Here is a 16107-nt window from a genome sequence, read left to right on the forward strand (position 1 = left end):
GATGAGGAAAAATTCAATGAACACTTCCAAATGCACGCCATGGCTGACAGTGCTAATCTTCATAAAAGATTAATTAAGTGACATGTATGGCATAGAATGAACTTCGATACGTTGATTTTGGGTTTTTATTTTCTATAAGAATTCAATTAAAAGTAATATGGGAGTAGAGAGTAAGTTAAGTATAGAAAGAGGTTATATGAGTTCAAATAAAATTTCCATTTTCATTTTTATTTTGCGTTCTTCTAAAATTCCTTCTGCGCGGGGATTTGTGTTAAAAGAACCGCCTTTTATTAATTTAATAGAGGAAATTGTAATAATGATCATGACTATTGGTCCCTTAACTCATCAAAATGCACATCTATGGTCCTTTTTGTCAACTCCGTTAGAACTTCTGTCAAAATGAGTCAAATATTGCGCATGTGAGGTTGAATCAAGGGGCAAATATAAAAAACCAAATGAGGTCGCTCAATTTTAACCCAATTAGAGAATTTATCCCTCAACTTTACCAATGATCGCTCAACTTTAACCCAATTGTAACAATAGTCCTCCAATATGACTCATTCTGACGGAGTTGATAAAGGGAATTATAGCTGCACGTTTTGATGAGTTAAGGGACCAATGGTCATGACTTTTTAGTTGAGGGAACATTGCTCTAATTAGATTAAAGTTGATTGACCATTGTTACAATTTACTTGTTTAGTATATCAATAATACTCTAACTTAACTCCACCCTACTCAGTTGGGTTGATCGGTAGGGAGGAGGTTCTCTCTCCTTCTAATTTCTCTCCTGTTCCCTTTATTTATACTTAAACGGTTACAATTAAGTCACATCAATATTTTATATTTTTTTGTAGAGATAATAATACCAAAAAAAGATAAAAAGAGAAGTGGGAGAGAGTTGAGAATGAGAAGGGAGAAAACCGATCGGTGACCAGCCCAAACCTTTTGATCATTACTATAAATTTCGCCCAAAACAAAATAATATAAATATCAAATGTACAGGACCCAATATTCCCTCCTCCAAAACCACCAAAATTCATCCTTCAATTCGTCTTTTCAAGCTCTCTCTCTTTCCGTTTACCAAAAAAAAAGAAAAAGAAAAGAAAAAGCTCTCTCTTCCCACCAAAATCTGGGTTTTTTCTTTCCGTTCTCAAAGAGGGGTTCAATGGAGGTAGAGCAGAAGCAAGCTCAAGTGATCGAGCACTTCGTGAAGCAAGCCTCTAGTCTCCAGGGGTCCTCTCTCGTCAGCCTCATAGTCCAAGTCACCTCCCATTCTTCTCTTTTCGCTTTCTCTGAGATTTTGGCTGTCCCCAATGTGCTCGAGGTAACTCTCTTTGCTTTCTTGTTGTTGCTTGCCTGAATACAATTTGGGTTTTGTTTCAAATTTGTGCTTTTTGGTTAAGTGCTTTTAGATTCTGCTAGTCCCATGCTTTAGAGCTTCTGGGTATCCCTTAGATTTTCTAGTATTTGTTGATTTTGAAGGTAATTAGTGTTCTCGTTTGGGTTTTATGCAAGATTGTAAATTTGGGTTTGATTTAGTATGTGATCCCAATATTAGAAACTAGAAAGTGGTTTTTAATATCAAATTAGAATGAGTTCCAATATAATTTGTGTTTTATTTCAATATAGAAAATAGAAGGCGTTTTGAGAAATTTAAAACAAAGGGAATGTTAATCATATATCTGATATGCATGTTTGGTTAAATATGGAAAATATGGATACCCATTAGAGCCCAAAGAGATCACTTACTTAGTATTAATCCCGCATCGAAATTGGAGCCTAGTAGATGGTGTCTTTGATGAGCTAATTGAATTTGTGCTTTCTTTAGTGTTAACTAACAATCCAATAAAATTTCTTTTATTTTTCATGTTATTGATATAACTTTGTTTACTGGAATTGCGAAAGGTGAAATAAGGGGGTAAAGCATGCCGTCCCATTTTATTTTCTTTCTTTATTAGTGTAGTTAAGTTTTACTCTTGGTTCTCGATTTGACTATCAAATCACCATTCCTTGATTATCTTACTTGACATTGTTTGATTCTTGACCATATTATTTTTCTACTCTTGTAAATTAATTTCAATGCAGCTTCAAGGAACTGGATATGCTGTATACATTGATCTGCTTCGCCTCTTTGCTCATGGAACATGGAGCGACTATAAGAGTAAGAAACTTTCTGCACAAACTGCTTTGCACCACCTGCGGGGATACATTATATACTTTTATTTGTCCTTCAATTAAATTAACTTTTTTCATTTTGCCAACTAGTTAAATAAGGATGTTTTTCGTTGTTTGAAAACATTAGATGTTTGGTATTGGATACCAAAGGTTTTATAGTTTTCTAGAGTCTCGAAACTATCAAGGATTCATCTAGTCATAGTTTAAAATAGAAGGTGATCAGTGATTGAAGATAGTTGAGGTTCAACCATAAGACCAATTGGCAATATATGGAGTAGCTCGATTACATATAAGCACCTGGAAGGTCCATCCTTTCCCAGATGTAGGATTCACACTCTCAACACACCCCCTTATGTGTGGCTAAGTTTCAAGCCTAGTATGTGGACAACACAAATTGAGTGAGGTAGAGCACGTGTGGCGGTTGGGCTTTACATGAGAGACAATATGCTCTGATACCATGAAGAAAGTTTAGGTTCCACCATAAAACCAATTGGCAATATGAGTAGTAGCCCATTACTTATAAGAACATACAAGGTTCCTTGTTTCCCTGATGTGGGATTCATACTGCCAACAAATTGGTTGCATGGATGTGGTGGGATTCTTCTTTTGGAGTGCCGACATTAGTTTTTTTTTGTGGGGGTAATAATATATTCAAGAAAAAAGAATTGAAATTTGTATTTATTATAAGATGTCGAGTCCTGAAGATTAGCACCATTACAAGTCATGTGGTGGGTTGCGCCGGTGTCTAAGTACCATGTGGGATCATAGTATTTGTGTGGAGCAGGAGGGACACTCGCTATGAAGGCTTGAAAACCTGCACAAGGAGCCATGTTAAGACGGTGGGGGCAGGCTGTGAAATGGTTGCCGGGAGAGTTGCAGTGGGTGCACCAAGAACCCAGGAGCCACATTAGGTTGAGGACCCCAATTATTATCCTGCTGATAATTGCCACGTCCACGCGACCACGTCAATGACGAAAACCACCTCAACGCCGGCCCAAACCACCATGGCGGGTGCTTGCTGCTACTATGGCTGGGGAACATACTGCTGTTGCTGCTGATGCTGGACAAGCAGCTGTTGCGGTGGAGGACGGTTTTGGGCAGCCATGAGGGCATGGGCAGGAGCAGTAGAATTAAGGCGATTACACTGATCCTCATAGGTGAGCAGACGAGCCCGCAAATTACTGAAGGAAGGAAGAGCATCCAGCTGCAGAATGGACGTCACAAACATGACATAGTCTTCCCGAATCCGCGAAGAAGATCTGAGTCAGACGGGCGGATGGATAGAGGCTAAATCATCAGCCAAGGACTTGGCCCCCTTCAAATATTCATGAATCGAGCGAGTGCCCTTGGTCATATCAAGAAGACAAAAAACAGAGATTCATTGAATTGGCAAGGGAGGCTTGGGAAAAGTGTTGATGGAGTGTATTCCAAATCTCCTTGGCAGAAGTCTTGCCAACAACGAGAGACATAGTAGATTCAGAGAGGGTGGAAACCAAGTAGCTATAGACAAGTTGATCAACCTTGAACAATTGAAGATGCTTATTAGGTTGGGCAGGGGCATCGCCAGAAGCAGGCAGACGAGCAGCAGGCGCAAGAAACGAACTGTTGACGTACTTAAATAAATCATGTCCAATGCGAAACAGGCGTATCTGAAAAGCCCAGGTAAGAAAATTGGTCACTGTAAGCTTAAGAAAGTGGGCCAGATTAGGGCTGGAGGGAGAGAAGAAGCAGAGGCGATGGAGGGAACCACTGCAGATGATGTGGGGCCAGAAGAAATGGAAGAAGCAGAGACGGTACAGGTAGCTTCTGAAGTGGATGTGACATGAGAAGGAGAAGAAAAGGGGGGGGGGGGGGGGTGAGACTTAAAAGTTGATGGTCCACCATAAAACCAATTGACCTGATGTGGGATTCATACTCCTAACTGTGATTGGTATGTTTTGGTGTGTTCTGGTATGCTTGCATATGCTGTGAAAAGCGTCATAGTTCTGGAAATGAAGGGTAACATTGATTTTCCTCTGGCAGGTTTGATATAAACCTAAACAATTGTAGAGCCTTGTCCCACCTATTCATGCTTATCCATTTTATCCCACCAGGGCTTATTTATTATAATAGTAGGATGCTGTTATATATTTTTTAATTATCCCCACCCATGTTTTCTGTCCTCTTTACTTTAATACTACACTAAATACTGATAAGACACTACTTTGAACTGGTACATCCATTAATCGTATTTGAAATGTCCAAACTCTAGGAGCCTGTTCTATTTCATTTTCCCCAAGCTAATTGTGTATGTGGTCATTTTGTATTTTTTCCTTTTCTGTATCACCACATATTCAAGACACTATTTTATGAATATGTTTTTCCTTAAATAGCATTCTATCCCATCATAGCATGCCATCTTTCATTATGACGTAAAAGAAAAATTTTGCGGTTATATACTTAAAAAGGCAGAGTTTCTGAACCTTGATTCCATCACCTTTAATACTTCGGGAAGGGAGTGATGAAAATTAGTTCAGTAAATAGCAAAGTTATTGCAGTATGTTACACAACTTCATAATAACTGAGAGACCAGCTAGTGTTAGGAGCCCTCTTGGTATGCATACATTGACAAACATTACCTGCAAAACTAAAAGTTGTCCTTGTTCATTGTGTACTTGTTGTACAACGTCATGGGGACAATCAACAATATTATTATCAAGCCACTGTTGCCTTTCATTAGTGCTCAATGTGTAAGGCAGCTTAGCGCTTCAGTTTATTTGATTGTTTGGGATCTAATGATGTGAAATTGTTAGGTCTACTTATGTTACTACTACATAAATTATCTCTGTATTGGACAAGATGTTGTTTAAGGAGCCATAAGATCTTAGATCAGTCATATTTTTAGTTGTTTCATTGGATTTTGACATTGGCAGTGACACTTGAAATTTTTATATTCCTTATTTCACATACCTAGGAATGAGAAATTTATTGACTGAATGAGTGGCAGGTAATGCTAGCCGTCTTCCACCACTAGTCCCAGATCAAATCACCAAGCTGAAGCAACTTACTGTGCTTTCTCTAGCTGAGATGAACAGGGTATAAGAATTAGCTCGATATCATACTCTTATTGCTGGACCCTTTTTTTATAGTTGCAGTCTGGTTATATCTTACTTGAAATTGCCGACTAGTCCCTTATTGGATTATGGAACTTACACCTTACACTAATGCAGTTTAATATCTCTTAAAATTTCTTACAATGGTCAAATATTTTACTTTTGTGCCAGGAAAGAAAGCTACCTCATTTTTCCATGTGTAGAATATAGGGGCTTTGGGTGAAATTGCTTTAGTTCGTGTATTTCTCAAATCAATGTTCATATGAGATTTCTCAAGGTCTTGTTGCCTAGGTGGTAAAAAGCTTGCTTTTGAAATTCTGAGACAAAGTAAGGCTAGAACTTTTTTATCAGTGAAGTTGGAAGTTGCATTAGATGAAGATAGCAAAGATTCAGAGATTGGGGGATAAAAAAGAGAGGAAGAAGGAGGATCAGAAGAAATTGTGGCTATTCCTCTCCAGTTTATGTATATGAGCAGGACAAAAGAGAGTGGGCCTAAAAAAAATAAAAATTTAGTGGACCTACTAGTGAACTTAATTTTTGCATCCCAAATGCTTACCAAAAATTACTCACATGACTAGGAAAGAAACTACAGGCAGAACTAAAAATGATCACATAAAAATTGTCCAAACTAGGAGGTCTATTCTAAGCCTATCTAAATTGTTGAAGGAGAGCTGATAGAACATTTATTTCTTCATTACCCTATACTCTGTGACTCTGGCAGAAACTGTTTAGACCATTCTGTTTTCTATATGACCATGACTCTCAGTATTGGCCACACAAATATCAAAGGTACCATGCTCTATGTGATCACTACCACTGTACCACCACGGCCTCCACTAGAATAAACCATTGTTGACCTTCTTTGGGGTATGTGAGGAAACCACACGTGCATGCTTCTTTCTCTATAAATGGGAAAAGGCTCGGGCAGCAGTAGGAACTTCTTCAGCCACTAAAATGTTGGTTCTTATGCACAAAATACTCGGAATTCATTATAGGCATAAGTTAGGGAAACTGAAACTATTCTTACTCTTTAAGTTTTTGTAAGTAAATGTTGATATAGGGTAAGCCTCCCATGATCCTTTCAAAATCAATATTATGCACTAAAAGTTGTCTCCTTTTCTGGTGGTTATCATATTTTACGAAGGTGAGAAAAGATAGGGCAAAGAGATGAAAAGGGGAAGGGAGCCTCGGAAAAAATTATAGCTGCTGTGGTGCTGCCTCCTCAAGTTTATTCATTATATGCTCTACGGAATAGTGTGGGCCCGCTTGCAAACATAAGTTGCCTCAAATGAATCATGATAGGGTTCTCCTATAAGACCAAATTAAAACTAGAAACAAAAATAAGAATAAATACTTCTCATATATAGTGATTCTAATAAGTTTAGGTAAATTATTTCATGGCTGGCTCTAAATGCTGTTTATAAAATGACTACCCCCTTGTTATGTGCCGTGGAAGATATCTTCCTGAGCTTTATCATTGTTAGAAGTTTTCCTCAGGGATTTCTGGGAGTTTGATGTTGGCTGGAAACCGGAGGGAAAAGTAAAATAATCAAAGGATAGTACGCATCACTTGACTTATAATCTACACTATTATTGAAGAAAACCCTCTTTATCAACCAAAGAGATAAAATAGTTATGTCCCTTTTATGTAACATAAGTCTAATATTATATTTAAAAACTAAGGGTACTATCCTGACTTTGCTATCCTACTTTCTCTCTTCCACATCCCCCTTTTTTTTCTCTATTTACCTTTCTTCTTCTGCAGTAACTTATCCTTCATCACATGCATAACATGTTGAAGGGTTTCCAGACTTCTTTAAAGAAAAGCAAAAGGATTTGGAATATTTTTTATTTGGCCCCTTTTATTTCATGGAGAAAATTGGGTGGATTAGGTTAGAAAAGCAAACACAGTTTGCCAAAACATCTGGGTGTTTGTTGCTGGTGGAAACTAGCTGGGGTATTGGGAAAATCACTTTATCCTTTGGCAGTGTGCGATGTGGGCTTCTTTTTGGGTTCGGTCAGAAAGAGGTAGATTGTTTAATTCCTTTTGGGATAAAATTAGTTTCCAGCTTCTAGTTCCATTTTTATTAAAGGGGAGGGGGTTGGTGTTTGAATTGAGTAGTGGGACTTTTTTCTTTTCTGTTGATATAATTAGACTGGTTATGATGAACTTATTACCATGATTGTAGCTGTAGCTTTTCTTCCTTACTACAACAACAACAACGTCGGCTATATGAATCCTAGAACGCCATTGCGGTGGGTTGTGTATCACGTCTTCCGTTAGATCCAAGTACTAAGTCTTTTCTTAGAGTCTCTTCCAAAGTTCTTCTAGGTCTTCCTCTACCCCTTCGGCCTTGAACCTCTGTCCAGCTTTTCTTCCTTACTAATTAATAAAATTATGTTCTTATCCAAACAAATACCATGGTGGGTATCCTGTCCTTTCGTCTTGAATATCCAATGAACATTCTTTTCCTTCCTAAATTCCTGATCTTAGAGTAATATAGCTGACATATGGACCTTCTGAGTTGGTAGGTATTCTACAGTTTCTAAAGTTTTCTGTTTTTACCAGGTAATATCATACGATCAACTTCTTGAGCAGCTTGATCTTTCAAATGTGCGCGAACTTGAAGACTTTCTTATCAATGATTGCATGTATGCGGTATGTGCCCCCTATTCATTAATGAGAAAAAAAAAATGTCATAAATTCCATTGGTTTTAAAAGAAAAGAATATATTTGTTCTCAATTTATGAGATGATTTCTTTCAAGCCAGTAATAAGGAAATACTGAAAAGGTTGCAAGCTGAAAAAGGCTAATCTTTCATTGTCTTGTGTATAGGGCATAGTCAAAGGGAAGTTGGATCATTTGAGAAGATCTTTCGAGGTTGGATATCCTTGATTATTACATTTGACTCTTTTGATGATTTCCTATATGTTTTGGATTCAATGTTCTATCTTAATCATCATTTTATTTCCAGGTTCAGTTTGCAGCTGGGAGGGATTTGAGACCTGGACAACTAGGGAATCTGATACAGACTTTAGATGATTGGTATGCATATTTCTGTATTTAGTTGGTCACTCTGTCTGTGGTCTTTTTCCCACTCTCATCATTTTGTGTATTTGCATTCTTCCCTTAATTTATTAAATGAGTGAGGCGTGGGTCTTTTTCCCACTCATTTTGTGTATTTGCACTTTTTCCACTCTCATCTAATCAGTTTTCAAAAGAATGAAACTTGAAAACTCGAGTACTTTTCCGTTTTCATTTTTTTTTTTTTTTTAATTTTTTAGAAAACTGAAAAGTGAAAACAAAAGCTTACATCATGATAAACAAATTGTTACCTGGACATTTTCTGTTCCAAAAACGTTTTTTTAGTTATCATAATGTAGAAAAGAGTACTGTTTAAAAAATCTTGAGTAGATGATGATTATAGTAATAATTTGAAACTATCAGGCTAGACACTACAAACAATGCGCTTCTGACAATTGAAGAGAAGATCAAATGGGCAGATAAAAAGTGTGAGTTGGATGCAATACACAAAAAGGCAGTCAAGGACAGGGTGGAAGAAGTAAAGAAGTCTGTCAATAACAAGGTAAGTTGAATCCATCATCAACCTATGTAGTCATAATTTTGTTTTGTGTTATTTGTGATGCACCATCTAGGATTACTTCTCTTTTCTTTGCTGGAGTCATAAGATGTCCTATAAAGGAAAAAAAGGCCAGGGCCGCCAGGCTTATCTGGGGGTCCTTGGTTCTGGCTGTGCTATGGGTGGTATTGTTGGAAAGAAATAAAGGATTTTTAAACATTATGTGGGAGTAGGGGTTGAGTAACGGGACAGAGCAGTTTTTGTCAGCTTTCTGGGCTTCATTTCTACTGAGTTTAGTGTCTTCTCTTTTATTTTGCTTGACTGGCAGGCAGAGGTTCTTTAGTGTGTCTGAGAGTTTTCGGTTATTTAGCTTTTTGTTGTTTATCATTTCCTCCTATCTTTTCGGAATGAAAAAAAGAAATATAAGAAAAAGGTAGATGAGATGCCTTTGTGGGTATGCATTAGTTAAGTTTTTGGTTTCCATATTGTGGACTGCCACTATCCTTTGTATGTCAAGGACAAATTTCCTTTTTGTTTTGTATAGAAGAGCTTTTATCAAACTTGGCAGCATGCTAGGAGCCTAGAACCAAGATACAACAAATTTCATACAACTTCAACCTGTCAAAATACAGAAAATATTCCAAATAAGAAGGCAAGCAATTAAAACTGTTTCCTTTTTCAAAAACTCTAGAAAGTTTACCTCCACGGATCCCAGTTTCTGTTGTTTTCTCTGTATCAAAAGCTGTGAGAATTAGGGGTACCTACTTGGGCGAGACTCAGAAGCTTGGTTAACTAGGATTCTTTTTCATGAACTTCTAAAATGCCCTGGGGAGGGAGTGAGGGAGAAATTTTCGTGGTTGTGATATATATTGGTCAACTTGTTTTACTTACTTGGCACAGGGTGGGCGAGACTTCCAAGCCATTGATGACATTCTGTTTGGTGAAACAGCTGGACTAATGGACTATGAAGAAGATCGAACCCGAACCAAGAGGTATTAAAATTCAGACATCTTAACCATGTGTTTTTATTATACCTCCACCCCTTCAAAATTAAAATGTATGTATCAATGGCGATGAACCAAAGTGATGTGTGTTAATTACTGTGGCCTTGTTGACAGTATGAGCATATCCATTCGGTTCAGGCTAGCATATAATGTATGGATTGCATCAGAAATCATTCCCTTTTAATCTTATGAAATTCGTATTGCAGGAGGAGGTCGCCAATAAGTTGACGAGTGCAAGGAGTGGGTTTATATCTGGAGCACTGCCATATTCAGAGAGCTTAATTATTTCATGCTCAGTTGCTTAAGGATGGTTGTATAGCACACTTGCTTGCGTAGAGACATTTCGAAACTTCATGTGTATTTATAACTTAGAACTGGTGTGGCAAAATTAGTTTCCGACAATCCATTCCTAGAGTGATGATTTTGGTTTTTCAAACTGGTCTTTTTTTTATATACAATTTTAAAGGTTCATCCAACGGAGTGCACTTTATTGCAGTAAGTCGAACTTTTTAGTAAAATTCTAGTTTTCCTTGGAATATATCTTTGGGAGTGCTTCATAAAGAAGTGCTTTTATAAACCTAAAGAACTTTCACATTTTGGTCAAATGCAGTAAGTTGCTTTTGGATCTGTCAGTAGGAGCTTGATGGATTTGCTATGCTAGGACATAAATATGATCATTCATGTGTCTGGTTTGCTAATAAATGCTAATATGTTTGGTATAACGATCCGTCAAGGATCTTATTTGTAATTTGTTTCTTGTTTAAAAAAAAAAAAAAAAAAAAAAAAACATTTGAAGCTCACACCGATCTAATTTCATTTGTAACTAGCTTCTAGGCATGCACTCATGTGCGCGCCAATTGGCCTTTAAAGACGATCGCGGGTGCCTTGAGGCAGGGTAGTTTTCCAGACCTACTTTCTTATTGGGTTGTTGCAATTCTTTTTTTTTTATCGCGCTGAAGGTTTTTCTAAGGTGTGTGCAAACATTGCATTTGAAGTCCTGGACAGAAGAAGAGATGGTAATGTTGAAACTTGTTCTTGTTTTCCTTTAAAATTCTTCTACGTTAGGTGTTAGTATTACAACGCATATTGCATATAAAACCTTACTTACAAGTACAACTACCTGCAATCAAGGTTCTAAAAGACGCTAGGCACTAATCGAACGGTGGACTGGGGCTTAGTGTCTTGGCGGCTAGGCGGGCGCTTAGGCGGACTAGGTGGATTTAAGTAAATCTATTATATTTCGTGTAAATAAGTGTTTATTTATACTTAAAACTACAAAATAGAATGACTTATATATTATGACGTATTGGAACATAATAAAAATATGGGAAACAAGCATATAAAGTATGTTCATTTAAGTATTCAACAAGTCTCTTACAATTTATTGAAAAAAATTAAATGCAAAATGAAAATTATCAGTTTTCTGTTTAAGTGAGTTGCAACCTAGGCAGGTGCCTGGACGAGCTAGGCAGGTGCCTCAGCAAGTCTAGGGGCCCTTTCTTAATTTTCAAATACCTAGGCATTAATCGGGGCGGTTGTCAGCCGTCTAGTGCCTAAAAGGTGCTCGGCGAGGATTTTTAGAACAATGCATGTAATTTGTCATACAATGGCCCGAGACAAAAGGAAAAATCTACAAGTGCATTTCTACAACCCTAATAGAATGATATTCTACTTTAGACTAATCTTGAAAGAATAAAATCCTAATTAGAATTCCATTTCTACAAATATTGCAACCAGATTTCCTTCCTACTTAGGAATCCTAATAGTTATAGCCCAAGGGTCATGACCAACGAGGAAGGGCTTAAGTTGATTAAGCCATAGAAGGTAGTTTGATTAAGTTTGAGAAAGTGAGTGGTGTTAGGCCCGGACAACTATGAAAACACCATAGAAAAGAGAGAAAGGTCGGCTGAGGAAGTTGGAAAACCTAGGGCAAGAACAACTAGGGTTTTATGGTCGTTTGAAACTCGCATGCATCTTAGCTCCCAAGACTTTTTCATGGAATTCTAACAATTTCTTTTGATCCTCAAAAACCCACAGGAACTAAATTGATGCCTCCACATCGATAGCATGAGTAGGTTGGGTCAGGCTGGATTTCCTTGTGTGCATGTAATATATTAAGGTAACAATTATCACACTTATGTTTTGCTTTATACCTTGATCCTCTTTTCCAATTTTCCATTATAAAAAAAAAAAAAAAAGGATTTTGAAATCAATAAAATATGGGTGTGAAAACTACATTTATTGAGAGTGGTAAGGGCAAAGCCATAAACTTTTTTATGGGTAGACTAGCTCAAAAGAAAAAAAAATCACCCTAAAATTAAATGATATTTTTTGTTACTTACGTGTTGTATACAAAAGCTTAAGTTTAACTTTTGTATTTGTATACTTTAAAATCTGCTTGTCATAAACTCAATAAGCATCGCAATTGCAAACTATAAAAAATACAATAAACCATCCAGTTTCACATGTATCTAGATGCAAATACAAAAAGAAGGTAGAAAACTTGATACATTAACTATCTCAATTACAACTTCACAACTAGCAGAAAACAAAACAATGAAAGTAGAAGTAAAGACAATCTTAAAAAAAATTGATTGAAAATAATATAAAGCCAACCGAATCAAAGCATAACTTGAACAAAATGACATCACAATTTTCATGATAATTTTTATATTTTTAGTTGTGCTAAATATGTACTGGGCTAGTTTCATTAGAAAATAATTCTTATTGCACTTTCTTCGTCTATTATATTATACCATACACTAAAGTACATACATATTGCCACAAATCCTTCCTAAACTACAGCCCACCGTAGCTTTTGACGTGGCTCCGCCGTTGAGTGGTATTATGGAATGAAAAGAAAATTATATATTTGCTTTCTTTGAGAAAATTGTTTAGATGACATGTATATGAACATTTTCCTTAGTTTTTGTCAAGAGATATGTTTACCCAAAAAAGTCAAAAAACTGAAACATTTCTTAGCAAGTTGAGAAGATACATGTTGCTTGCTTGGAAGACTAAAGATTCAAACATGTAAGTAAATTGGAGACATTTGAATAGTTGAGACGTTGAAAGAAGGACGTATCCTGGATATAAAATTCAGGTGGGCTAAACTTTGAAGACAACCATCAAAGTAGGAAAATTTACTTGCTTGCTGCGGAAAATTTTGAAAACCGAGAATTTTTAATCTACTCAATGACTTTTAGCCCTCATTTTTCAAATTTTCTTACAGCTTTAATAGGAGTTTTGTGTTAAAGAGAATTTGACTTAAAAAGTTAGTTTACTTAATATTATTCTAATGGTTCATTTACAAATTCGTAATCAAAATAAGAGAAATTAAGTTGAGGAAACATTAGAATAAAGTAAAATTAGAATTAGATTCTGGTTGAAATTTGTAGAAATCCAAAATTTAATTTATTGTTATTGTTAATTTCAAATAGGAAATAGTTTTAGCTTTGTTTTATTTTAACTTAGCCCAACCTTTTATAAAGGGCCAAACAAAAAACAAAGACCTCTCTTTTTAATCTTCTAATCGACAAGGAGAAATTTCTTCTTAGTATCATCTGCCTCCTTATACTTATCCCTTTCATAAAATAATATTTTTCCAATACCCTATTTTGCTGACTAGTGTAGGCTATGCAACTGGGAGGTGGAGGTTTTCTAGAAAACGGTGGAAGCCTAAGCAGGAGGTGAAGGAACTACGGGTGTCGTGGAGGTAGGCAGATTCTCTGCCCTTCCATTTCTCATGTCTTTTTATTTGTGTGGTCACGATTAAGTCACGTTAATATTTTATATTATTATTATTCTTCTTCTTTTTTGTCTCATTATCTCGATAAAAAAATAATATAAAATGTTGACATGACTTAACCATGACCACATAAAATAAAAAAGCGCGGAATGACTCGGAAAGTGAAGCGGTAGCTGTCGTGGAGAGTCTATGGCTGCAGGTGGCAATCAGGGTGGTTTTAGATTGCTCTGTAAGCAGTCTATATAGTTGCGAAAAGTCTAGGCTTAGGTTCCAATCTTGACTTTTTTTTTATTATTATTTTTTTTAAGAAAAAAGTTTGAAAGTTTTGAGTTTTAACAATAATGATAAAATAAAGGATAAAATAAATAATATTAGAATTGATTTTTTTGTGTAAAAATATGAATTTTCATTAAAATAAACAATACCCCAACTTTTCATTAAAGTTCCTTTTTTTTTTCCTATAAATAGTTGCACTTTGAATAGAAATTTTTATATCATCTTTTCATATCTCTCAGGCACGTTGCATATGGTAGTTATGCACGCATAGTATATATATAGTTTAGGATAAATATCAGTTTACTACTCTCAGATTTCGTAGTTTTCAACATTTGGTACATGAAGTTTTTTTCGTTCTAAAGTCATACCTAAAGTGTTAATTTTGGGACAGTCTCATATATCCGTTAGTCTGGCTGTTAAGTCTCCCGTTAACTGATGATGCGGCACCCATGTGGACAATGACTAGACGTCACGTGTCATTAAGGGAGTCCACGTGGAAATTAAAAATTCAAAAAAAAAAAAACAAACAAAAAACAAAACCCACCCGTCTTCTACCTCCCCCAACCCTCTCCCTCCCTCCCTTCTGCAACCTGTACCCTTCATTCTCTCCGCTCCGAGGTCCTCTCCCGCCACTCTGACCCCCTCGCCCAACTCTCTTCCCTTCACCACGCCCAGCTCTCTGCCCTCTCCACCATACGATCTTCCGTTGCCGCCCTCTAGTCCTTCATTCACCACACCCGATCCGAGTTCTCCGACCCATTCGCCTCTATCCGCACCCTCACCATCCAACTCCAAAATCCATGCCTCATTCGATCTTCTCCACTACTCTAATAGAGCCCTCCGCTTCTTTAGTAAACTCGGATCCCTCACCTCCGATGACCCCGAGCGGCTCGATCTCGCCAAGGCCACTCAACTCCATTGCGAGATCTCAGCTCTCTACAACGAGTACGACCTCACCGGCATTGATGTGGTCGATTCTGAACTCGAGTATGTCAAAAAGACTGGAGACCAGTTGCGTACAGAGGAGAGAGGGATGGAAGGTTTGAACCAGGCCGAGATGGGGACTAGGCTGTAGGTGTTTTACAATTTGGGGGAGCTGAGGCAGGCTATAGATCAGAAGAGATGAGGGAGGGTAGGGTTGCAGAGGAAAGAAGGGAGGGAATTTTTTTTTTTTTTTTTTTTTTTTGAAAATTTAATTTCCACGTGGACCCTTTAATGACACGTGGCATCCAGTCATTATCCACATGGGCGCCATGTCATCAGTTAACGGAAGACTTAAGACTATCCCGAAATTAACATTTTAGGTATGACTCTGGAACGAAAAAAAACTTCATCTACCAAATGTTGAAAACCGCAAAACTTGAGGCTAGTAAACTGATATTTACCCTATAGTTTCTATGTAGAGAGAAGAATTAGAAAATAAAAGAGAGTAGAAGAAATACACAGTGTTGGGAGTGATCAAGGAGCTTGCTCAAGTACGTGGAGCTTAGTTATATATTGCAGTAGTGATGTAGATGTTCATTTTAGTTTTGAAATCGAGGACAGGGAGTTTCTTGGGGAACTTATCATTATTGGGGTATTTGTCTTATTTAAACTTTGTGAAATATGTGTTATACTTGATATATCTTTATAGCTGATATAAGTGTATTTTGGAATATGGTATTCATATTACTGTTATTGTCGATAATGAAACCAAACTGACACACCCCGACCTGGAATATCCATCTGGACATCCGGATCGAGTTGTGGTAGCCGATACCCAGAAAGTGACAAAGTCATAAACTGATGTGATGTGGAAAGTGCTACTAATTTAAACCTAAAGTAAGTAATTCTAGAGTGCGCATGTGAGATGGACGAACCCATTTAACACAAGTGATGTTCAGAGCATAAGTAAATTGCAGTGAAAACATCATAAGGACATTTATACCGAAAGAAAAAGTCTCCTACATGAGCTTTTACTAGCAATCCTCGTCGTCACGAAACTCCTGCCATTAAGATCCTGGAGGGGCGAAAAACAAGGATAAGTGCTTGAAAATAAAGTTTTGTAAAACCTTTTTGAAAAGTGTAATATTATAATAATAGTATGTAATATGTACCCGGTAGTGGATATCGAAACATTGTTGATTATATGCATATCATTTCGTGTTGAAGCGGATGGATTTTATTGGTTTATTTGAGAATGGGATATGGAAATGAAACTATCTTTTGTGTTCAACTCTAGTAGGAACTAG

The 16107-nt window shown here is 36.9% G+C and overlaps 2 protein-coding genes across 3 annotated transcripts; both read left to right on the forward strand.

The window, feature by feature from the left end:
- The first annotated feature begins 922 nt into the window (after positions 1 to 922).
- Positions 923 to 10347, forward strand: LOC137711361 (COP9 signalosome complex subunit 7-like). 2 transcript variants are annotated; one of them, XM_068450589.1, is made up of 9 exons: positions 923 to 1324; positions 2086 to 2161; positions 5162 to 5250; positions 7837 to 7926; positions 8104 to 8148; positions 8243 to 8313; positions 8716 to 8854; positions 9798 to 9840; positions 10059 to 10347. In XM_068450589.1, the coding sequence occupies exons 1-8, from the start codon at positions 995 to 997 to the stop codon at positions 9804 to 9806; spliced, it is 849 nt and encodes a 282-aa protein (XP_068306690.1). In that variant the 5' UTR covers positions 923 to 994; the 3' UTR covers positions 9807 to 9840; positions 10059 to 10347. The 2 variants fall into 2 exon arrangements, with proteins under 2 accessions (XP_068306690.1, XP_068306689.1); XM_068450588.1 differs by having other exon boundaries at positions 927 to 1324; positions 9749 to 9840; positions 10059 to 10343.
- A 3402-nt stretch (positions 10348 to 13749) lies between these two features.
- On the forward strand, positions 13750 to 14951 carry LOC137709949 (conserved oligomeric Golgi complex subunit 5-like). The gene is made up of 2 exons (XM_068448925.1): positions 13750 to 13769; positions 14495 to 14951. The coding sequence occupies exons 1-2, from the start codon at positions 13750 to 13752 to the stop codon at positions 14949 to 14951; spliced, it is 477 nt and encodes a 158-aa protein (XP_068305026.1).
- The last annotated feature ends 1156 nt before the right edge of the window (positions 14952 to 16107 follow it).

The sequence above is a fragment of the Pyrus communis genome, chromosome 12, assembly GCF_963583255.1.
Source record: "Pyrus communis chromosome 12, drPyrComm1.1, whole genome shotgun sequence".
Taxonomy (NCBI): Eukaryota; Viridiplantae; Streptophyta; class Magnoliopsida; order Rosales; family Rosaceae; genus Pyrus; species Pyrus communis.

Bases quoted from the DNA above. Each gene is read 5' to 3' on its own strand.
- LOC137711361 (XM_068450588.1), top strand. From the start codon at position 995: ATGTACAGGACCCAATATTCCCTCCTCCAAAACCACCAAAATTCATCC. The intron at 1,325-2,085 runs GTAACTCTCTTT...ATTTCAATGCAG, and splicing joins CTGTCCCCAATGTGCTCGAG to CTTCAAGGAACTGGATATGC. The intron at 2,162-5,161 runs GTAAGAAACTTT...AATGAGTGGCAG, and splicing joins AACATGGAGCGACTATAAGA to GTAATGCTAGCCGTCTTCCA.
- LOC137709949 (XM_068448925.1), top strand. From the start codon at position 13,750: ATGACTCGGAAAGTGAAGCG. The intron at 13,770-14,494 runs GTAGCTGTCGTG...CTCCGCTCCGAG, and splicing joins ATGACTCGGAAAGTGAAGCG to GTCCTCTCCCGCCACTCTGA.